This window comes from Lactuca virosa, chromosome 8, assembly GCF_052849685.1.
Source record: "Lactuca virosa cultivar CGN04683 chromosome 8, Lactuca_virosa_CGN04683_v6, whole genome shotgun sequence".
NCBI lineage: Eukaryota > Viridiplantae > Streptophyta > Magnoliopsida > Asterales > Asteraceae > Lactuca > Lactuca virosa.
In genome coordinates this window covers 151,250,205-151,276,465 of record NC_136433.1, presented here as the reverse complement: position 1 = coordinate 151,276,465, position 26,261 = coordinate 151,250,205, and the positions used below count along the sequence as shown (strand labels likewise).

At 35.6% G+C, this 26,261-nt stretch overlaps 1 protein-coding gene across 1 annotated transcript; it reads right to left on the bottom strand.

The window, feature by feature from the left end:
- Nucleotides 1–1,392: 1,392 nt before the first annotated feature.
- Nucleotides 1,393–2,850, bottom strand: LOC145134897 (large ribosomal subunit protein eL42). The gene is made up of 4 exons (XM_079069704.1): nt 2,744–2,850; nt 1,996–2,175; nt 1,829–1,903; nt 1,393–1,613 (listed from the first exon to the last, which is right to left on the bottom strand). Exons 1-4 carry the CDS (start codon nt 2,744–2,746, stop codon nt 1,554–1,556), a joined length of 318 nt encoding a protein of 105 aa, XP_078925830.1. The 5' UTR covers nt 2,747–2,850; the 3' UTR covers nt 1,393–1,553.
- Nucleotides 2,851–26,261: the final 23,411 nt, after the last annotated feature.

The following is a 26,261-nucleotide window of genomic DNA, read 5'->3' as shown; positions in this document are numbered from 1 at the left end:
TTATTGTAACCTTTTGATTTCTATCTAAGAGCTTGTTTAGACTTAAATTAGAAGGTTATGTTATTTTCAAAGAGCTTATTTTGAATTTGACAATTGATGAATGGGAAGTGTTAGAGCTTGTTAACACTTTCAAGTACCAACTTAGGTAGAATTAAGTGCATTTCATGTCATCTTTGAATCACATTGCTAGATTGTCATATATAGAGTTGGAGTCTTTTCATAAATTCTGAATTTATTTCAGTTGGTTATCCTCTTTCTTGTTTCTTCAATCTTTTACTTGAATTGTCGTTTACAAAACCCCCCTTTTTTACTTTTAGTGACCAAAGTACCTTTCGCAAAGAGGTATAAACTGATTGTTTCGTGTCTTTATGGTTCGACTCTGCTTGTCTAGTACTACCTTTTAATGCAATATAACAGTGTTTTTTTTAAAGTAAATTGTACCCCTACTATTTGTTGAGTTTGGCACACCTAACAATCATCAAAGAACAATGGGAAAAAAATGTTTATGAGATCATACAAAAGTTTTAAAATAAAGTCCAGAAAATAATTTATTATTTTTTTTTGTTAAATTCTTAGAGGTTGTAAAAAAATGTTGAAAAATTGATAGAATCCATAACAAAATTTTAATTGAGATTTAATAAACTTTAAAAACTAAGTCAAAAATATGAAAAAATAATTGATAACGTGTTACAATAATGATTCGTTTAGGTCTATTCTTTTATTATCATGTTAAACATTTAACAGTTCTATTTATTGTTATTGTTTTAATAATATTAAAAAAATATTATAAACAATTCAAATACATTTTATAAAATTTCAAAATAAATTTCATATACCTATTTTTTATGTTACATTTTTTATAACCAAATATTAGTGAATTAAAAATTAAATCATTAAATTTACCAGATCTATTAAACCTAACCAAAAAAACTATCATCTTAAAAATTTAACAAAATACACATGTTTGTTAATTTAATAATTTTATTTATTGTTATTTAGTAATGATTATGTCTAATTATTTTACATAAACATCTTTAAAAATCATGCCTTCACAATTATCTTTACATAACTAAATAAACATTTGATTTAGAATGAACATTAGCTATTGTATGGTTAATTTTGGTTTATTTCATAAACTACACACGTTTAAACAAACAGACTTCTAATTGCATTTTTATTGCAATTTGAATGCAAACGTTTAATCCACCCCCTCTACAAGAGGGTTGCAAATGTATTCCGTAGACTACCGGTGTTCTAGCTTCGAAAAAACAAACAAAAACCTTAATAAATTATGGTGGCTAGAGGTGTTACCTCACTTCCAATTTTGAGAGTGTTGGAATTGAGCATTAACAATGAAACTAGCAACTTAAACAACCAATCCCAAACACCCCCTGAAAAAAAAATTTGCATTACTTTAAAGAGTAGTCCAAGTTAAATAAACGAAAATACAATCAAAATCTGTGAAGTCATTACATTCTTGCATTGTAAACAAGAAAAAAAATAACATCGAAAAGTCTGCCAAAAATATATTGCATACTTGCAATCAAAACTGCTTAAAATAGGGAAGTTCCCTTGCCCTTTTTGTCACCACCAATCTCAAAATGTTTGCATCTCTACACAACAAAAATAAATAAATAAATCAACAACAATTAGAGCAATTCTAAAGAAAACATTATGTTATTGAAAACATTATGTATATTGAAGTCATTATATTTCAACCAAAATCAGAAAAAATAACGGTTTTATTAACACTAGGGGATAACATGTTGAGTTTTTTTAGCAATATGAATTAAAAAGATATAAGATATATATAGAGCCAAAAACAAACCTTAATCGGGTGTTGTGAGACATGCTTGCAACCTTGACATTGAAGCCTTAGGACAATTTTCTTGGTGGTTTTAGCCTGTAAAATGGTACAAATTTTTATAATATATAAGAACAAAAGTTTAAAATAAAAAGTTGAACAATAGAATGAAATATATAAATTTTTTTTACCTTTTTGTGAAAGACAGGCTTTGTCTGACCACCATAACCAGACTGTTTTCTATCATAACGACGTTTTCCTTGTGCAGCCAAACTATCTTTGCCCTTCTTGTATTGTGTTACTTTATGTAAGGTGTGCTTCTTGCACTCCTTTGACTTGCAGTAAGTCTTCTTTGTTTTAGGAACATTCACCTACAAATTAAAAGCAACAGATAAAAGGTTCTTTGTAATTAGTGATTCGTAATCTTGGATACATGTTTTGTTTCAGAGAATTTGATCTCATACTTAAACAAGTTTGAAACTTTATCGAGGAAAAAACAGATAAACAGACTCTTTTGGCACTGATGTTAATAACTTAACATTGCTTATTTCAAATGGGACTGTTTGATTTTTATCCTTTAACCAGTAGATTTATGGAGACTTGAAGTTGTGGAAAGCCAGCTAAAGATCTAAGTTTTACAATTAAAAGGTATTTATGTTCTCGAAAACTTCAATGTCATGTGAAACTAGGGTTTATAACCGTATAGATTGATACACCTACGTGAATTTTCATCTAGGTTATATGCATTAGCACCTAGGTTAATGTATTTCTAAATCACAAACGGCAAGAACACCGAAATAAAAATTATATTGTTATAAAATTCGAGCATACGAACACTAGAATTCAAGAATACAAAAATGTAGTAATAGGAATCTTAATACACGTATAATCTGCAGATAATACGAGAAGGAACAAAGTGGTAGACATTAGAGTGCTTACCATGGTGGACGAGTTTCTCTGAAGAGGCGATAATAGATTTTTTAGGGTTTCGTCAACGACGAGATGTTTTACGGAACTTATATTTAAGTGGTTAGGGTTTCATTCCTATTGGGCTCCGGAGCCCAATATTGGCCTAATTCATATTTGTTCACGTAATGTTACTTTGGGCCTGACTGTCAACCCAAAAGGTGGAATTGCAATTCTCATTTCTCATTAGAGATGTATATCGACGCTCCGGAACCGGTGTCATGCGGGTCTTGAAACGGTTCAATCATTTTGAAACCGGTCTTAAAAGGATATGGTCATTTTTAGACTGGTTTCAAGGCGGTCATTCTGGAACCAGTCTCGGAACAATCCAGTTTTTTTTCATACTAGTTTTGAATCGGTCTTTTTTTATATTGGTTTTGGTTTGGTCTCACGGTCTTTGTGTGCATCTTTTTCGGTTTGGTTTTAGAATTTTTTCGGTTTGGTTTCTGTAATTTTTAGTTTCAAGTTATTTTGTTAACAAATATGATTAACACCAAAATAATATATTAAAACATAACAAAAATGATACACTAAAATTTAATAAAAAAATTAGATAATGTGTTATAAAAAATGTAATTAACAAGTCATGTTTTTAGTAGACAAAAGGATAATTAATTTGTTAAATGTCTTGTGATATAACTCTATATTTTATAAACCAAATACTAACTATATGAGTTTTTTAAACTAACCTTTTTTTTCTATACTAATCATTGATTAAAATCCAAAACTTTGATTTTGATCCATACAATTTTTTACTTTTATTTTTGTATTTTAGAATTGATCAACTGTTATAGAGTGTGATATATCTTTTATAACAACTTGTAGCTAAAACATTAAAAGTTCATTTGTGGACGAATAAAATATTTTCTTAATTATGATACATAATGAATGTCTTCCAACGTCATGACATGACCCGTAGAAGCAGACACAATTTGACTCGCTACATACTAGGATGAATAACAACAGACCCTTATATCCTCCGTAAAAGTCGCATTTTTGGAGATGCCTGACTTCTCCTCAAAGCATAAGGCGGAGAAGATTGGGATGTAGCTAATACAATATGATAAAAGTATGACATCTTTAAAATCTAGTATAGATCTTTCCTATAATATTCATGGCCCAACCTTAAACTAACCAAGATTTTATAGCAAGATAAGGCCGCAATGAATATTTATTGCATGTAAGATAAGGAAAGCAAGAATTAATCACTTCATGAGGCTGGTGGAATATAAGATAAATTTTGAATCAAATATGAATGTATCCTTAAAATAAACTCTTATCAACCTACTATTAAGGATTGAACAATCGAGAGATCGGGAATATATTGGTTTAATCACAAACCATAAAGACATGCACTTGTTAAAGCAAACTAGTAAGTGAACACGTGGTAGACAAAAAACAATTGCTTATATTCCTATTATGTAGCTGAACTTTGAGTTTCAGTTCCATGAGTAGACAAAAAACTTTCATTCTTTTCATTTTGGTCAAAAGTCAAAACAAATTTGGTAACATAATGGTAATTGACAAAAATACCCCTCAAGTAAAATATAGACTTAAGTAAAAGGGCTTTTGACATAAAAGTCCTTAAGTTTTTCAAGTTTTGTTGGTTTTGTCCCTGTGACGATTTTTTGTTCGTTAATGTCCAAAATTTGCCAAGTTTTTTTCATTTTTGTCCTTTCTACAAATCTTTTATGTTTTTACCCTAAGTATGTTTTTCAAATTTGCAAAAAAACCCTTAAGTTTACAAATCTTATATGTTTTTATCCTAATTATGTTTTCAAAATTTGACATGAAAGTCCTTAATTTTGTTAAATTTTGACGGTTTTGTCCTTGGACACCTACTATTATAGGTAGCAAGGGCAAAAATGAAAAAAAACTTGGCAAATTTTGGACATTAACGAACAAAAAATCGTCACAGTGACAAAACCAACAAAACCTGACAAACTTAAAGACTTTTATGTCAAAAGCCCTAAGTAAAATAAGCAAGCTATTTGGTTAAAAAAAGAATACTCATTCATTTGATTATTTTAGATAAATGATTTTTTGTAAACAAATAAATACAAAATGACCTAGAGGCCCATCCTATAACTTTATATCAGCTTGTTTTCTTTCCATTCCTAGGGAGATTTCATCACGTTGTGTAAAAGGAAGTGTAAATGGTGGGTTGTGCTACTAAGAATTTAACTTCTATTCATTCTAAGATGTTTTATATAATTTAATTACATGTGTAACCTCCACCAATGCTCCGGTTTTTACCTTCTATTGACTATCATTCTTACCAACAATGACTCCAAACTTTAGCAATGCAGAAGTTGCACTACCATCACACATCAACGTGAAAACCCTTGAGAACTGCCTGATCATTAATAACCTAGTCTAATCCATAATCAAAATTCCCATACTCCGTAAAATCCTGGAGTTTATCGAATGACCAGAAGGAAAAAAGGTTGAAAAGAGCATATACATCTTCAAAACTAATAGCATCTTCGTCCTTTTAACATTACAAATATATACATATCACTGTTTTCTCATATTGTCCACTGAGTAAATAATGAAGTATTGAATTTATAAGTAAACATCTCCCACTAAACTCATTTCAGAAATAAAATTTTCATGATGCCAGCCAATGACCCTTGCTGTAGTTATGATAGAGAAAATTGATTAAGAATCAGTGTTCTTTTCAATTATAAAATACACCAGATCCAAAGACATCCAAAGACATCAATTGTAGAGTATTCTTAAACAAAAAACTATTACCATTAATATTTCAATAACTAAAATACATCTCCATTTGTAAAGATTTACCTGCTGAAACTATGAGGGGTTGAATGTTATGTTAAAGTTGGCAGCCAAAATGTTTGCTACAACACAATTACAATCACAAGAAAGCGCATCCTCCATCACAGTCCTCTTCCTTCCATAACTAAGCAAAATCCTAAATCATAACCATCAAAAAGACTGGTATGAGGATTTTGTTTTCCAGTCCAAATTTCACCAAAGCCCATGGTCATTTGCAACATAGAAATCGTCATTGAACCCTGAGTCGTCATGTTGCAGACGATGCTTTAACTCCAATCCGGGAAGGGCTGATAAACAATGGAGATTTGTATATTCAAACCTAAGAAATCAAACAACACATTTGTAAATGCAATTTTGAATAAGAAGACAAAAATATAATTGAATGTGTGCACATTTGAAGAAGAAGGAAACATATTTTGTTCATTAATTATGGAGTCTCACGGTGAGACTCTCACCTCCTACCTCTAAAAATTGATGGACATTTTTTTTTTTGGGTAACCAAAACCATGGTATGTAAGTAAAGCCTGCACAGACAAACCAAAAGGGAGAGGTTATGAACTATATATTACAACATCATTGGATTTGAATCATTGCATTTTGCTTACATTAACCACAATAAAGTACCATTAACAACAGATACACGGTATAAGAGACATACCAGAGTAAGCAGATTGACAACAAAAATCACATAGATGCACTATGTAACCTGTAGAGCATAGAAAAGTATCATCAAAATAAACAAAAAGATAAAACACACCAACAGGCAAGAAAGAAACAAAACAACAGATACGTAAGGAAGCAATTCTACATACAACAGACTTCTGAAATCCACCCATATTCGATACCTTAACCTCTACATCTTATCTCGGATTTGAAGCGGTAATCTGAAATTGAAGGATCATCACCTTGATAGAGGATTAGAGGGAATAGGCGTATCAAGATTACTATCCTAATTAGATGAACATTTGAACCAATTTCTAATACTGATACTACGTATCTGAGACCAAAATTAGACAATTTATAAATATCAAAGTAAACTAAACCCTAACCCAAAGTGATTGATGGTGGAACCCGAGACCAAAAACTAAAAAAAAAAGACTAACCCAAAATCGAAACAAAGAATTGCTTCAAAGCATCAAAAAACAGGTATGAACACATACATAATATAGATAACGTACTCAACACATACAAAATATAGATAACATACTCAATTCTCAAATCAAAATAGATACTTGCTTGAAACTGATGGGTGGGTGCGACGAAACAGCCGTCCGCGTTGTTGCGAAACTTCAAAAATCACTGCACCGATAAACCGCAAAATTCCTGGAAACAAAGAAAAGACGAAGAAGAAATCAGAAAATAAGGGAAAGACGAAGCCAAAGATGAATGATAATCGGTTTAATGGTGATACGTGTCTCGTATTAGTAATAGGGAAACATTGCAGCGGTGAAATCGAGAAAAAACAAAATTCTGTGGTCAAAATGTGAATCACAGAAAAAGCACTGTTCCTAAGTTCGAGGGGATTTAATATATGTGTATAATATGAAAGGTTAAATCAAAATAATAAATTCTTTTGCATAAGATTTGAGTAAAGATAGTTTATTTTTTAATGTGTTTCAACTCACTTTTGACATACTTGTTTGCAGAGGTGAGCATATTAACTGAAAAACTGAACCATAACCAAATTAACCGATATAACAGAACCATTTTAACCGAACCATTGCTAAAAGATATGGTTTGGTTTTTAATTTTTATTAACCGCATACATATGGTTAGATTATGGTTTTCATCTAACACCGAACCATTATAAATCGAACCGAACCAATAATATTAATAAATGTTTTTAATATAATATAATATTAATTATATGGTATGTAATTATATTATGAATTGAAAATTTGAAAGGTAATTATTTGGAGTAAGATAGGATAAGTAATCTTTTATCAATATAATTATATATATAGACAATCATTCATTTTTTATAACCATGGATTTTGTGTTTTTCAATTTTTATAGAAAGAATATTTTTATTTTTACGTCATTTTGGACCATTTTTGTTAACCGATATTAATCATTAACCATAACCATTAACCGACTAAAACCATTAACCAAAAGCAATATCTACCGCTACCTAATGGTTATCGAAATATATTAACCAATTGTAATGGTTATGGTTTGGTTTTTTACCAATAACCGAACCAAACCGCCACATACACATCCTTACTTGTTTGTGTAGAAGTCCAATGGACCGGCGAAATGATATTCTTCATACGGTGGTCCTTTATGGCAAAAAAGATAGACATGTATGGGAAGCAGATGCTTCAAGAAATTATTTGGTCGCTTTGGCTTAGAAACTTATTAATTAAGGTACTTTGATAGTTACGGATATTCCAAGGAATAATGAAACGATTGACCATAATGAGTTAATGACCATAGTGAATAATGAAACGATTGACCATTTTAGGTCAAGTTTGTAGATGGTTGCATATTCAAATTTTACCTCGGTCAAATATTATATTTATTTAAATGGATCATTTAAACACGCGCGGACCTAGGGGTGGTCTACGGTGGCACCAGCAACCCCTAACTTTTCCGGCAGCAGTGGAAAACTTTTCGAAAATTTTCGAAATTTTTATTTTTTATACTATCGTGCAATCCCTAACTTTCCCGTGCAACCCCTACTGTAAAATTCCGCGTCCGTCCCTGCATGTAAATATCAATTTGACTCAAAGAAAATATTTTGATGCAACATTATCACAACTTTTGGGTTTTTTAGAACCCTCAAAATTCTATGGTCAAAGGAAAACAATGCTATTTGATAACATTGTGTCAAAATATTATTTTTGCATTTTTTAATATAAAACATAAAGTGAAATAAATTGGGTTGGTTGGGCTTTACAACCCTATTATTTGTATTTCTATTTGTAATGTGTCGTTTTTTGTCAAGCTTCTTCTAAGCTAACAAAAAGAATTCTATGTGGCTCCACAAATAAATTTAGATTGATATGATCCTATTAGTACTTGATTTCCTTATCCATTATTGTTTTTTACATAGACAAAATATTTTTTAGTTTAATATTGCTATAGAAATTTCTTAATAGTTGTTAGAAATCCATACTATTTAAAACGCATGATATAAAAAATCTAAATAGTATATATATACTTGCATAGTATTTGTTTAAACATAGCAAAAACATCATATGGCAGTATAGTTAGTATTTGTTGTTGGAACCGGAATCGAAATCGGATTAGAAAAGATAGTCTCATAACTAGAACAAATATGGTTGGACAAGTTCTCCGCCTATGCTCACTAGTCAATTGGAGATTTTCAAAAGACTAAAAGAATGTTACCTTAAAAACTAAAACAAGACAGGATATTTCCATTACCACATTGATTCGTGATGATTTTTGTACTTTCGAGGCAACATTATGAACCATGGTTTCCTTGTGAATCTGATGGCGACTTTTCTCAACCAAGTCTAGAAACTTCTCCAAGTTCATGGCACATGAATTTAAAATGTCGTTACCGCTTTTAGCTGCCTAAAAGAAAACTTCACATATTGGTCTATCTACCTTTTCCACCCGTTCTTTTAATACCACCATGTCAGATAGATGCTTTTCAGCTTCCCAAAAATATACCCAACTATAACAATGTACTTTGAAAAATCAACCTAACAATAACAATGTAAGTTTATTTTTTTCTTAAATTAATAAATTATAGCATTGTAGTTTCAATTCTATTTTTATTAACACATTATATTTTCAAAAATTCTACCCAGTTATAACAATGCAAATTGATTTGTATTTAGTTGTCATTACTATAAATGGGTAGATTTTAGGAAGAAATGAAAGCATGACGTTATAATAGACAATTTAGCAAAAATACATTGATATTTCTTGAATTCAACCCTAAAATATGTGTACCGGGAAAAAGACATCAAGAGTTAGTCATAGAAGCTCTAAAGCCGCTTTACTTTGATCCTTGCATGGTACTATGAGAAAACAAAAATATTTTGAACAAAACAGACGGTTTCTAGTGAGCAAATAAAAATTTGGAAAATAGAAAAAAAAATAAGAATATTGATGGAGATTAGTGCTCATAGTCATAACAAACCCGATAATATTACTATAAATAACAGTGTTCTGTTGGGTTACACGCAAGAACAAAATAAAGTTGAACTGAAAAATATTTATTTGACGTACTTATCTTGTTAATTAATTAACAATTTAATTAATTAACAGTAAATAAAGGAATACGGAATATTCCAGGATGATTTGAATACCATAGATAATTACTATTATATTTAGTAGTTATCTATAGATTTTCAAATCATCTCCCTATAAATAGAGGGCTATAAATTCGGTTTTTACACTTGTGAAAAATGGGTGACGATCCGTACACAACACTTTTTAGCTATACACAACAAATTACGTTTATACAGTTGTACAATACAATCGTCTAAAGCATAAATTGTTGTGTATGGCTAAAAAATGTTGTGTACAAATCACATCCCGTGAAAAATTGTAACAACCCAAAATTCATGACCAAAAATTTCGTTTTTAAATAAGCAATTGTAAAAAAAAAAAACAGTAGTCTGAAAACATCAATAGTGTTGTCACATATCATAATCAAAAATCAATATCTCAATAACCAAAACATGTCATAAGAAAACTATTAGATAATATTTAATTTATGTTTAAAATTTAAGTTTCTTGATAACTTTTATCATGTTGAGCTAGATAGATTAGATTAGCTTTATCCGTTTTCTTTTCCTATAGTTTAGGAACTTTGTATCTTTTTAATCCTATTATGGGATCTGTCGATGAAGAGAAGAAAACAACAATTCAATACCATCAAATTTATGATGGTATCAGAGCGGTTCAAGAAATTCTAAAACACAACAAAACAGCAAAACAACATCACCTGTATCTTAATCGATGTCAGGCGAAAAGAAGACAGAAGGAGGAAGCTCCAGCAACCCCATCGATCACAATTCTCCCTATTATCTGCATCCATCTGACGTACCAAAACAACTACATGTCAACGACATCCTCACAGATTCCAATTATGCCTATTGGGCACAGGAGATGCAAAATTTCCTGTTTGCAAAGAACAAAATAGAGTTTGTTGATGGAACTCTTGCAAAACCAGAAAAGGGGACTCCCGAATACATGTCGTGGATGCGGTGCGATGCCATGGTGAAAGGCTGGCTCGCCACCGCAATGGAGAAAACGATACGGGATAGTGTCAAATATTCTACGACTGCCTCACAGATGTGGAAGGATTTGCACGAGAGATTTGGCAAATAAAGCTCACCAAGGGCGTACGAATTGAGACAAAAAATATCCGCTGCTCGACAAAACGGAACGACTGTCTCAACTTACTACACCAATCTGAGGTCCTTATGGGATGAGGCGTCGTCGATCTTGCCACTTCCGGTGTGCACCTGCAAGAATTGTACCTGCGAAAACGGGAAAAGGATGCTAGAGTACCAAGAAAAGGAGCGCCTTTATCAATTTCTAATGGGGCTCGACTCTGATTTCAACGTAATTAGAACCTAGATTCTAGCGACCAAACCGATTCCATCCTTGGGAGCGGTGTACCACCTGGTTGCAGAGGATGAGAGACAGAGATCTATTTCCGGTGAAAGCAGATCGGCACCGGAGGCTGCAGCATTCAAGACCAGTCATGGGAAAAATCCGACTTTCAATCAGAAGAACAACTGGAAGATCCAGAAAGAGAAGAAGGAGAACGATTACTGTACTCATTGTAATCGCTCAGGGCATAAACGCGATGGTTGTTTTAAACTGGTGGGCTACCCAGACTGGTGGCCCAACAAGAAGACTGAAAAAGGGAAGTCTACGGTTGCATTTGCAGATACAGACTCTAGCCCAATCCCAGATTTAACAAAAGACCAATATCAAATGTTTGTGCGCCATTTTGCAAACGACGAAAAAGAAACTCCGGTACGAAGTGCGAACATGGCAGGTAAATCAAGTAATGAAGAGGACTGGGTCATCGATTCAGGTTGTACTGAGCATATAGCTTATATTCCTAGTCTTCTTAAAAATAAAACCAACACTCCTTTTGAATCACCAGTGGTCATACCCAACGGTGATTCTATTCCTGTCAAAGGCAAAGGTGAAAGTATACTCCCAGGGGGAGTAAAATTAGATGGAGTTCTTTGTGTACCGGATTTCAAATGCAACTTACTTTCGGTAAGTCGCATGACAAAAGACCTACAGTGTGCTATAACCTTTTTTCCCGACTTTTGTGTCATGCAGGCCCTCTACAAGAAGAACTTGATTGGAGCGGGTAGACGGGAAGGGGGGCTTTACCGGATGAGGTCAAATAAAGATAGACGAGCTATGTCGACAACTACAAGAACTTGGCACAAAAGGTTAGGCCATGCCTCGAAGGGAAAGCTTTCAAATGTTGATTTTCTTAAAAGTAGTTCAATTGAATTTTGCAATAAGACTTGTGATTCGTGTGCCAGAGCCAAACTTATTAGAAACCCATTTCCCGTTAGTAATAATAAAAGTAAATTTGCATTTGATCTTATACACTGTGACATATGGGGTGGTTATCATGTACCGTCTTACACAAAGGCAAATTATTTTCTCACAATTGTTGATGATCATAGTAGAGCAGTATGGGTTTTTCTCATAAAACACAAAAACGAAGCAAGTAAATGTCTTATTGATTTTCATAAAATGGTTAAGAATCAATTTGAGAAAAACATTAAGAAAATTAGATGCGATAATGGCGGAGAATTTACTTCAAATTTAATGCGCGATTTTTATCGTAAAGAAGGGATTTTATTAGAGACTTCATGCCCTCACACGCCTCAACAAAATGGCGTTGTTGAGAGAAAACATCGTCATCTGCTTGAAACAGCTAGAGCTATCCGTTTTCAAGCAAGCATACCAAAAAGATTTTGGGGAGAATGCATTTTGACAGCAGCCTACATAATCAATCGGCTCCCATCAAAGGTAATAGACAACAAAACTCCCTATGAATTAATTTGGAACGAGAAACCAAAATATGATCACATGAAATTTTTTGGATGTTTGACTTATCACAAAAACATGAACACTAAAGGTGATAAATTTGAAGAAAGAGGGAAACCGGGTATTTTCTTAGGCTACCCCTCGGGAACAAAAGGTTACAAAATTTTTGATATAAAAGAAAAGAAAATAGTCATTAGCCGAGATGTTATATTTTGTGAAAATATATTCCCATTCAAAGAAATAATTGTAGAAAATGACGAGTTGGATGAAATTCCATCTAAGGTTTTTGATGACATGACCCACGATCATGAAACCCAAATATTTGATGGTGGGTCCGCTGAAACAATTAATGAGCCCACTGAATTTTTAGCCCAAAGTGATCAGACTTCCGCTAGTGATTCAATTAATACCGAGAGCCCAAGCACCGTTTTTGGGAGTCCACCTCAAACCGATGTGGACAATGATTCTGGTCCAGTGAATAATGATGGCCCAATGTTTCAGCCTGTCACGAGTCCGACTGAACAGCCAATCCATCAACCTTATTTTGATGACCTCGTTGAACCACAAAATTCAGAAAATCGAACTCGGAGCACTCGCACAAAATTTCAGCCTGCCAAATTTAAAGATTTTCAAGTAAAGCTACCCCCTTCCGTCAGTCACGATGCACCCCATTCCAATCAAGAAACTTCTACGGTACACCTTATTTCCAATTTTGTGTCTTATAATAATTTTACTCACAATCACAAAGCTTTTTTAGTGGCCATTACTTCACATAGTAAGCCAACATCTTTTAGTCAGGCTTCAAAGGATGAGAAATGGCGTGTTGCAATGAAAAATGAAGTAACGGCTCTTGAACAAAATGACACATGGGAGATAACGATGTTGCCAGAAGGAAAACGAGCCATAGATTCGAAATGGATCTATAAAATAAAATTCAAACCCGATGGCACTGTGGAAAGGTATAAAGCTAGACTTGTGGCGAAAGGTTTTACTCAAATGGAGGGTGTTGACTATCATGATACGTTTGCTCCAGTGGCGAAGCTTGTCACCGTTCGTACACTTTTAGCAGTGGCAGTCAAGAAGAACTGGTTCATTCACCAGTTAGATGTCAACAATGCCTTTTTGCACGGCGATTTGGAGGAAGAAGTGTACATGAAGATTCCTGAGGGATTTTTAGTTAAAGGTGATGATCGGGTCTGTCGCCTTAAAAAGTCTATTTATGGGCTCAAACAGGCTTCAAGAAATTGGTACCATAAGCTTACCAAGTTTCTTCTTAGCCTTGACTTTATGCAATCCAAAGCAGATCACTCCTTGTTCTTATGGAATAAAAATGGTGTTTATTTAGCTCTGTTGGTGTATGTTGATGATGTTATCCTTGTGGGGAATGATCTACAACAAATTCAACGAACAAAAGACTTGTTGCATGAAGCTTTTACTATAAAAGATCTAGGAGAGTTGAAATACTTTCTTGGAATTGAAGTGGCACGAATGAAAGATGGGTTAGTTTTAAGTCAAAGAAAGTATGTCTTAGATATTCTTAAAGACAGTGGGATGTTAGGATGCAAGCCAAGCTCTTTTCCCATTGAGCAAAATTTGAAGCTTGATAAAGGAGAAAAGGAAAAACCAGTGGATGCTACTCAGTATAGACGTCTTGTTGGAAGATTACTATATCTTCAGGCTACTCGTCCAGATGTTACCTATTCAGTTAATGTCCTCAGTCAGTTTGTTTCAGATCCAAGGCAAAACCACTTGGATGCCTTAACAAGGGTCTTGCGTTACTTAAAGGGAACAGCGGGGCAAGGTGTCCTATTGCCTAAAAGCGGTGATCTCAGTCTAACAGCCTTTTGTGATTCAGATTGGTTGGGATGTCCTTATACTAGGCGTTCGAGGACTGGGTACTTCATAATGTTTGGAGGTGCACCGGTTTCGTGGAAGACTAAGAAGCAATCTGTTGTTTCTCGCTCATCGGCTGAGGCTGAATATCGTGCCATGGCATCTACTGTGAGTGAAATTCTTTGGCTTCGTTGGTTACTTCAAGATCTTCAAGTCAACATACAAGACTCGACTCTTTTGTTTTGTGATAACCAGGCGGCTAGGCATATAGCAAATAATCCAGTGTTTCATGAACGCACCAAACACGTGGAGATGGATTGTTTTTTTGTTCGAGAAAGAGTTCTTTCAAAAGAAATCATCCCTATGAAGATCGACAGCAGACAACAAGTGGCCGACATTTTAACTAAAGGACTTGGAGCTCAACATCTTCTCTACCTACTTGGCAAGATGGGCATCATTAATTTACATGCTCCATCTTGAGGGGGAGTATTAGATAATATTTAATTTATGTTTAAAATTTAAGTTTCTTGATAACTTTTATCATGTTGAGCTAGATAGATTAGATTAGCTTTATCCGTTTTCTTTTCCTATAGTTTAGGAACTTTGTATCTTTTTAATCCCATTATGGGATCTGTCGATGAAGAGAAGAAAACAACAATTCAATACCATCAAATTTATATCTCAATAACCAAAACATGTCATAAGAAAACAACATCATAGTACAACTCCCAAAGATCCCATGTGCGGAAAATCATAGTGTGATGTGCTGCGATCATGTCGACTCTTTTCATTTCGAAGAAGAAGTACCTGAAACCAAAACTGAAAACCGTAAGCACAAAACTTAGTGAGTTCCCCCATCATACCACATAATCACATAGTGTCAGACATATTTGGGTGCCCGACCTACCCTGCTGAGCATACATGGGTGCTCAACCTACCCATGTCAAGCATATCTGGGTGCTCGACCTACCCTGTCAGGCATATCTGGGTGCCCAACCTACCCTCCGGTTTATTTCAACCGGGGTCTATCTCACCCCTACCACTATCACATAATAATATATACTGTCAGGCATATCTGGGTGCCCGACCTACCCTCCGGTTTATCTCAACCGGCTACGAGGTTGATTTCACCTCTCCTACTACTATCATATGATAACATAGCATACAAGAACATAAATATCTACAGATAGTGGCATACCAGACAATTATCACAAAGACAAGCATCTCTACTATAAACAACTACTAGTGGGTCGGCATTGGTGCCTTCGACCCACTCATACCGGGAAAGTAACTCACCTCGAAAACTGGAAGTATCTGAACAATCCCCGGCTCCGGATATCAACCCAACTCAAACCCCTACACATAAAAAAATTCCTTAATTACCCTTTCATACTCATAACCCCTTAAGGGTCAACTTTGGTCAAAGTCAAAGTCAACACCCTGGTCAAAGTCAAAGTCAACATTCTGAGTTGACTCGACTCGTCGAGTTTCCATAAATCTCATAATCGTGATATCACGATCCAACTCGTCGAGTTTTTCCTACAACTCGTCGAGTCCCTCTTTTTCCAACAGAGTGGGGACACTTCCAAAACAACTCGTCGAGTTCTCTTATGAACTCGTTGATTTCTTCAGCCCGTCAACCTTCTTAATGCATTAAGTCCTTATTCTTCAAATCAAGGCCATATCTTTTGGATCCAAGGTGGAAATACGTCTAGAAGGGTAAAGTTTCCAACTTTACCCATTAAGGACCTCTCTCCACACATAAAACTCAAACCCTAACCCAAAATGGCTTAGATCCAACTCAAAAAGCCATCAAAACTTCAAGATAGACCGTGAGATCATAGATCTGGACTCAAAGGACAGTTTGGTCACGTAAAGCTCCCATCTTTACTCTCATGCATGACCTAATAGGGCTCAAAAGACCAAAATAATGGTCTAAAGGTTGCATGGGACTTCAATGGCCATAAAGTTGGCACCTTTATGCATGAAGTCCCCTCAAGACCCTAGATCTGAAGGGTTATGTCCAAATCCCAACCATCAACATACTTGGACCAAAACACGAAGCAAAACATCCTAAGACTAGTTCTAAGCATGCCATAGACAAGGTTGAAGCTTTATACCTCAGATGAACCAGAAATGAAGCGCAACTAATGGATTTACTCTCCTCCCACATGTTCTTGCTCCCCCTTCAAGCTTCTTTGTCACACCCCCAAATCGGAACGGCGGAAACGTTCGGGGGCGGAGGACGTCATGTTCAGTATCATAACCATAGTGAAGAAAGTAAACATAACCATCATACATATAATTTAAAAGGTTACATCGTTTCAAAAGTATATGTTTCCAAATAAATTACATATGATGTCAAAATATAGCGAAAGAATCTACGCCTTAGCGTCTTGACTTTAGAAATCTTGTGATTACCTGTATTACTGATTACCTGAGAATACAAGTTGTTTTGAAAGAGTATCAGCATAAAGCTGGTGAGTTCATAAGCAATTTATGAATGAAAAATGAATGATGTTCCTTTTTGTTTGTTACAAGTTTGTTTCCAGAAAATCCAATATTTTCTAAAGGGGTTGTTATAGTCTTAACTGAACCAAGACTTAGTGTATGTAAGTAAATCGTCATACTTGTGTGTGTGTGTGGTTTTATATTTAAATAAAACTCCTTAAATCCTCGTGAACTGTGTGTTTTGTTATTTTCCCATGTGAGATGTTATAACCATACTAAAACTCGAAGACCTCGTACTCGACGTTATTCAGGCGTCGGAATGTTATGACACTTGTCACCCCAGACCTGTCGGTCTAGCTGTTACAAGCAGCTTAGGTGCGGGTTCGTCAGACCCAATATAGATCTATACACAACTATCACGCTCTCCCTCCAGGAGATTCTGATTATAACTACAGGACTTTACTGTGGTACTTAAGAGTACCCCGAAGGAGAATGTCTCACAAATTTATTCATTAACAAGTTCACATAGTGTGTAATGAAATACTTGTTTTGTAAGTCAATTGAGTTACTGTTTTCTTTGTCGAACGAAGTGCTCAAGCTATACCTATTATAGTTTATCAAAAGTGTTGTGTGTTTGAATGAAACCTTGTTATGCATGTCTTTGTATTTCCATAAAATGACATTTGAAATACCAAGTGTAAATCGTACACACCTTGCTCAACATGTTACAAGGTGTGAATAACTCTTAAACATGTATTTGACAGTTTTACCCTTAACTGTCACTGTTTTAGAATATTTATAAAAAAATCATCGTAAGTCGAAAACTGAGTCCGTAAACTCTGAGTATTTGGAAAAAGAGTCTACTGTATCCATAAATTTTCCTATAATTTTTGGTGGTCTCAAACCAGGGTGAAAATGTTCATCTTCACAACCTGGTCCGACTTTGATGCTGCAGTGATAGGCAGTTTTGTAAAAATCACCATAAATTGTAGAAAAATCGTATGGAGATGTTCAAGTAGTCATTTTAAAGGTATAAACCTGAACTATTTGCATATTAAACAGTTTTGAAAAATATTAAGTTTAAGTTGGGTAAAACAGTTCGTGAACAGGTCACAACTTTTCTGTTGTAAGCTGTCAAGTTAAGTTTCAAATATGTTTTGGTGTTTTAACTTGTATTCTGTGACAACCTGAAATTTCAAGCCAATATAACGAATTCCAGTCGAACCTTGTAACCCGTTTTACGTTAATAAAATATCTTCGAAAATAAAATTTTCGAAAAATCTCAATTGGGTTGTCTAAATGATAGATATCGTTTCAAGGTTTTCAGAGATATCCAGATCACTCGAATCCGAGTTATAACGAAGAAGTTATGACCAACCGAAGATTCGTGTAAAAACCGGTAAAACCCTACTAAACGTAAAAACGCGAAGTTCCAATAAAACACTTTTTAGCCTTAAGTTTGTAAGTGAAAGTAATAGATATCATTAAACCGTAAACATACATAAAAAGAACGCCCAAATCTGACTTCATATGAGGAAGTTATGATTTTTTGAAGTTTCGGACATAGCAGTAGACAGCTAAAAACTCGAAATCGAGATCGAGCGACTTTTTGCCAACATGACCTAAACGAGAATCGAAGATCTCATAAATGGTATTACAACGGTAAAAAGTCTGACGAAAACGGACGTCGGATGAAGAAGTTATGGACTTTTAACGGACTGTTCCTGTCCCGGCCTGTTAAAAATAAATAATTAAAAAATAAAATCAAAACCAGCCGACGAATTCTAAATGAAAGTTGTAGAGTACATTCTCACCTACGCGTGCATATAAAGAACGTCAAAAACGGAGCTCGTATGCGAAAGTTACGGATTTTACAAGTTTGAGGCACACAAACCAAGAGGATTTACGCCCAACGTGCCCTCGTACGCCCAGCGTACTCGGATGCTAGGCCTCGGTTCGTCCACGTCACTCCAATGCTTCGTCCGAGGATGCGGTAAGCCATGACGCATGCGAACGCGCCGCGTAACCTCGCTGGTACGCCCCGCGTACGCGAGGGTTCCAGCCCCTATAAAAGGGATGCGAGAGTTCCGGGTTTCTTTGCTCATTTTCTCTCGTTCTCTTGCGTTTTTACCTCGTTTTGTGTGCAAGAAAAATCCCGAAGTCCCGGTTTTTCATATCCAAGTCCCGAAGGAAGTTTTACGCTCCCGAGAATCCCGAGAAATCCGCTTTCTCCTGTCAAAGTTCTGCTCGTTTTTTTTTTCTCGTCTCACCTTCTTCAATCTATCAAGTGAGTTCATACCCCTACAAACACACTTTAAATACATTTTAAATGCTTTTAAAATACTTTTAAGGGGGGGGGGGGGAATACAAGTAAACACCCGGTTATTATCGTGTGAAAATATCTATCCTTTGCTATGCATTTTATACTGTTATTTTAACTATCATATGAAAACGTTCGCACGCAACACATATTGCAAAAACACCTTGTCTTTTCAGAATAAAAACATGATGTTATATAATTATCAAACACTTTAATTATATTTTGAGTATAAATATTCAATAATATTATTACAAACGTTATACTTGCATACAAAGTCGATATTGCACTAGGGTTTATCATACAATCGAATCACACATTTGGAAAAACTATAATAGGTATAGTTTACTAGATATCCATGGAATTTCACATACTACAAGTACTATATCAAGTAAATACTTTCATATACAAGAACAAATGGACTTTTCATACGTAAATCTATTTGATACTAAGTTTTGTGAGACAGTCAACTTCACGTACTTTCAAGTATGCAGTCAAAGTCTTGTATTACTTTTTGTTATTTAAATCAATCATATGTGATTTATAACCGTGTTTCAAACAATAGGATTTCATATACTTCAAACTGTGTTTCAAACAAACTACTTTTAAATCGTTTTATAAATTGACATCAAGTCATCAATATTTATTATTAAACTCTTCAAAAGGTTTTACAAAACTTCCTTTTAACTTATATATCGTCAAATGCATGCCTATATATGTATAGTTATGTAAGTAATGTTTAAAGGACTTAGAACTGCTAACCCACTTTATTTCCTTTTTCTTGTTTGAATGTGTACTTAGAGTAATCGGTTAGTTGTCAGAAGGTCGTCTAAACATTAGTTATATATTATGTATACATATGTAGATATAAAAGTACCAGTCAATCCTTCAAATACTACAAAGCAGAATACTATAACGGAAATTACTAGTAAGCTATTATAGGTATAGTTTAGGAGAATACTATCATAAACAAATAGTAGACAGAGAATACTATAACAGAGAATACTACAACAGTGAATACTATTATATACAAGTACACACAGAGAATACTATCATATACAAGTACATACTAAGATACTATAACAGAAAGAACATACTAAGATGCTATAACATGGAACAACTACAAGATCTAACTATACCAATGATCACTAACGCATTGTTCTAAACAAAAGGTGATAATAAATTGGGTATACATGATCATATAACTTTAATGTGGATACTACGGCCTAGCAATTCGTTGCGGAAGCCACTCTTGTTTCCCAGAATCTCTTGTAGGGAGAACGTTTAGTATGGGAACTACTTATCACATTATGACCTTAATAAAATAAATATGTTTTCAGGTAATTAGTACTGCAGGTTGTCAATTCTGAAGACCCCTGAGTACTTACTTTTCCCATTACTTTCATATAGTGATAGTTCTACTTGGAAGTCAAAGCAAGTTATTTTCGAGTTAAGATAGTTATAAACTAGGGAAAAACATCCACTTTTATAGAGAAATAAACATTCAAAACATTCGGGTCTTGGCAGAAGATTACTTTTTATACTAGTAGGAAATATGGGATTTTCTCGGGGTTTTTAAACATATACAAACATTTATATTCAAACTTTTACGAACATTTACATTCAAACTTTCACAAACATTTACATTCAAACTTATAAAAACATTGACATTAAATACTTATGAACTCACCAGCTTAAATGTGGATCTACGCTTTCAAAATAACTTGTATTCTCAGGTCGTCAGTAGACAGGTACCGATGCCAGGTTTTGAGAAGACGGAGCATCTTCAAGACTCGTCTTTTATTTTGATTATTCATTTTTTTTGGTGTCTTATTACTATTAAAGAACACACTTGTATGAAATTATACTATTAATGCAATGGATGATGTTGTTGCTTATTTACTACCTTGCATTGTTATGATACTGTACATGACGTCCTCCGCCCCAGAACGTTTCCGTCGTTCCGGTTTTGGGGTGTGACAAATTGGTATCAGAGCTTTGTTTATAGTGAATCGAGTATATCAACCCATAAAAGATATACAAACTATAAACACAACGGGATTAAATATATTCTGACCAAGAGTTTATACTTTTAAATAATAAAATATTTAACTAAGTATACATACATGCATTCATACTAAAAACAGTGTCACTAGGACAGAACAAAAGTATTACGATTGTTGAACAACACGATTAGGCTTAGAGACATATAGTCAAACCTGGGAGGATATAGCCTGATCAACTATATTTTCCGAGGAGTGACTAGCATGTGCCTAAGAATGGTTGTGGTGTTGCAACAAGTCTAAAAACTTACCAACCCTACTACAATGAGAACGTTAGAACAGAACATAAACTTAAAATACTATAGGAGTATTTTGTGCCACTATAATTACTTATTTGAGAACTAAACAGGTCTTTATTTGTATGTCAATAGTTGCCGAGTGGATACACTACGGTTATATGTAACTATGGTGTCATAGACTTAGAATCTGTGATCTTTGCTTTACTTCCTGTTCCTTGTTTGGTTGTGGACTTAGAGTTAGGATCACTTATTCGAAGGTCTATCCTGTTTGGTTACGTATGACTGGTATGCACTACGCAGATGTTGGAGTAACTAATAAAGATCATCTTAAAATTATCTTAGTTAATACGTCTATTAACTATTTCTTTTACCCTTATTTCTCGTCTAGATAAATGGCTGAACTAAGTGTTCACCCGAGGGATAACCGTCACCAGTAGGAGATATTCTACCTTTCTTTCCTTGGTTTAAGGAATATTCTTCCTATCTATGCTCCAAGTAGCACTTTTCTATGTAAATATCCTTGTACTGTAAGTACTTTTAGTAGGCCTTTATGCTGTCAAAACTTTTCTACTTCGGTTATGATGTAAGACCTACTCCAAGGTCATTTTTCCCAAACTTATTACATCTTAAATATCAATGATATTGACAGTCGGCTAATTTTTGTGACAATTCTTGTTCAAATACTTTCATTCTACTAGCGTTAGGATTCTATCTAAATCTCACCCTAGTCAATTTGTTGAACTATGGTAACTTAGCTCATGGATCACTTCCAATTCTTTTCGAATGTTGGATCATGTTATCCACCAACCAATTATAGCCTAGATTGGATAAAAATCGTCTGGCGACCATTCTATGAACTTTCTTCCACTCTTTACCAGTACTACATCATAAGGATGTAGGTCAAACCATCGAGAACAGTTTAACAAAACGGAAAATTTACATTTACATGAATGAATAGAATACATCTGAGGCCAACCACTCACGAACTCATTTTCTTATCGTATAACAGAGTCATGCCGTCGAAGAAAAGTAAACAACCCATCAACAAAACACCAACTCTCCAGATAGATACAGCTACTTTTCAAGCTGCGGTCTCAGCAGCAGTGATAGCTGTCATGACTCACCTTAACGCTAACAATGCAAATGTTAGCGATTCCAATCAAAGTAACAACCAAGTACATCAACGAGTATCAAACTACCACGACACCCCGAATCTCAAACCCAAGAGCAATAAACGAAAGTTCTGGGATAGATTTAAAGGCAAATCACCCCTAGGGACGAACAAAAGACAACAACATGTGGCAGCCTTCGCAGCCACGACGTCTGTAACTCCTACTACCATCCCTACTAGTATCCCGGTTATCCCTAACCCAGCCAGGCAGGGATTTCTTTATATAGGGAAGGTTGCTGGAGCAATTTGCAAGTTGAAATGATGTTTACCTTGGTTTGTGTGATGTGGATAAGATTGGGCTAATGAGAGGATGACACATGGAGGCAAGTGGGCACACTTGACCCACTTGTGGGGTAGAATATTCCTCTTAATATAAAATAATGATTTTTAATTAATAAATCCTTGAGAAATAAATAAAATATGAGTTTTGGCGGTTTAAAATGGTAAAAATATGAATTTGGTGAAAAAATCCCGTCAAAAACGGGCTTAGGAAGCGAAAGTAGTCGAAAACCGGGCATTATGGACCGAACCTGCGAGGTTCGGCTCTTAGGAGTGTGAGAACCGAGAGAAGGGAGAATGGACCGAAGGTGGGGGTCTCGGTCTGAAGTGGTGAGGGAAGCGAAATAGACCGAGCCCTCGGTCTATTTCGGTTGCATCAGGGTTCGGTCCATTTCGGTCTACTGAGTTCGGTCCGAGAAGGCAGTTCGCTTCTGACAAGTTCGCTTCTGACAGCTTCGGTTCTGAGAGGCTTCGGCTCTAATAGGAGGGTTCGGCTCCTAAGAGGTTCGGTTCCTAAGAGGTTCGGTTCCTAAGAAGGGTTTCGGTTCCTAAGAAGGGTTTTGGCCCTAATTAGCTGTTTTTCGATATAACTCTTCGTTTCAAGCGGTTTTTGGCCAATTTAAGGGTCGGGATGACCCGGATGACTATAAAAAGTTGAGAGAGATTTTGAGAGAGATTTGGGAGAGATTTCACACACTTGGAGAGATTTCACATACTTGGAGAGATTTGGGAGAGATTTCACACACTTGGAGAGATTTCACATACTTTGAGAGATTTGGGAGAGATTTCACATACCTGGAGAGATTTCACATAGTTGGAGAGATTTGGGAGAGATTTCACATACTTGGAGAGATTTCACATACTTGGAGAGATTTGGGAGAGATTTAATTTTAGTCATTATTATTGTATAATCTCGTAAAGCAAGGTTCGTGAACCCTGTTATGCTTCGTTTATGATCATTTCAAGTCCCCAAAAGGGTCCATAGTCGTGTTTTGATGCATTCTTTTTCAGGGTTTTTACATTGCTAAACACATAAATTCTCCGAGACACTTGGATTCTTGACATACAAATGCATATTTTTTATACATAGAATAAGTTTTAACATACAAGTACTAGTTAAGTTTGACCGGTTTGACTTGTTGACTTGTTGACTTTGACTTTTACTTTGACTTGAATTTGACGGTTGTCACATTCTTCTTCTTCAAACCCACCAAGAATGCACAAGATTAGCTCACAATCACCAAAAATGGCTTAGGGTTTCGAGATTAGGGTTTTGGGCAGTGGAGGCTGGAGATGAGGCCAACACCTTGAGGTTAAGGTGTTTAAATAGGGTGCAAAACCCCGGAATTAGGTTTTAATTTTCGCCAGCCTACTCGTCGAGTTAAGGCTCCCCAACTCGTCGAGTAGGTTTCCAAAATTTGTGGTCCAATTCATCTCTACTCGATGAATTTGGGGCCTCCAACTCGTCGAGTTTCCATACAAAAGTGAATAATTATAATTTAAATACATACCGGGAACCAGGCGTTACAAAAATTGTAACGACGTAAATTTTCAAAACAATTTTTCATTTTTCAATCATAATAAAAACTCATATAATATTCTCAAAATCTCATGTATCAAATGTCATCATAATAAAACATATCCCATAATCTCAAAACGTATCCCAGGACCCTTAAATAGGGCACAGGCCCAAAGATTTAGGGTTTCTGTCCACAGCGCGGACTCGTCGAGTCGACCCGCCGACTCGTCGAGTCCATTCATTAATCCTGGTCAGTAGTCGCGATCCTACTCGACGAGTCTAGGCGTCAACTCGTCGAGTCCCTCTCCTTGACTCAAAAATAAATACTCAATTTATGATACCTGGAAATCCGGATGTTACAATTCTCCCCCACTAGAATCAGACTTCGCCCTCAAAGTCTCGCTCTGCAAAACAACTCTGGATGCTGCTCCCGCATCTCCGTCTCCGGCTCCCAAGTCAGCTCGGACTCTCTCTGATGTTGCCACTGGACCTGAACCAGAGGCACCTCCTTGTTCCTCAGAACCTTGATCTTCCGATCAAAAATCGTGATCGGCCTCTCAATGTAATTCAGGCTCGCATCCACCTGAATATCCTCTAACGGCATTACTGCCGTCTCATCGGCTATACACTTCCTCAACTGGGATACGTGGAAGGTATCATGAATCTAGTTCAACTCCGCAGGTAGCTCTAAACGTTATGCTACCTTACCCACTCTCGCGGTCACCCTGAACGGACCAATGTATCGGGGCCCCAGCTTGCCCCTCTTCCTGAATCGGATTACTCCTTTCCAAGGAGATACCTTCAGGAGTACGAAATCTCCAACCTGGAACTTGAGCTCGGATCGCCGTCTATCCGCATAGCTCTTCTGGCGGCTCTGGGCTGTCAGCAACCTCTGTCTGACCTGCTGTATCTGCTTAGTCGTCTTAAGCACTATCTTAGTGCTACCCATCACTCGCTGCCCTACCTCTCCCCAACAGATGGGGGACGAGACTGGGGGCGGGGGCAAGTTTAACCCCCGTTTTAATTTCAGGGGGGTGGGGGTTGGCAGTCCCGTCCCGAAACCCCCATGGGGGGCCGTTAATAAATTATATATATTTACATATATTAATTATATAAATAAAATAAACAACAAAATGGTTTATACGTGCCAAAATTCAACAAAAAACATGTTTTTAAGTTGTTTGTAACATGTAAAATTATGTTATAAATAACTATTTGTTACCCAAAAAATAGTTTCTTTTAGCCTAAACAAGAACTTCTTTTAACCCAAATAAGGCAGCCCAACATCAATTGGGGGTGGGGCGGGGGTAAGAAGGGAATCTGAGGGTGGGGGCAGGGTGGAAACGATGGAGATTTTGGGGGCGGGGGTGGGGGAACAGGGGAATTTTGGGTGCAGGGGAGGGGGATGCAATCCCCGTCCCGTTTTCCCCCGTTGACATCCCTAGCCTCAAAAGTTTGGAATCCTCAAAAACCCTAAAGAATCTCAAAGTGCAGTTCTCACGTCGTGGCAAATTGTTTACCACGCCGCGGTCGACCACAAAATCAGGATTTCGGTTATGTTTGAAGCTCACATTTCGAGGGTTGCTTAGATCTTCTTGTGTCTTGTTTCTTGGGTGTGATTTCAGAAGAGGAATTCTACGTTGGGTTCTCTAGTCCATTCAATTGGCTCGTCAAAAGAAGAATCCTACGAAGAAAGAAAAGGTATGATTCCATTGTGTCCTAATGAGTTGTATAGATTAGTTGAGTTAGATCTAGATTTTTCAAGACTTAAATCAGAATTGTTTGTTGTTTTCGTTGCCTAATGGTTGA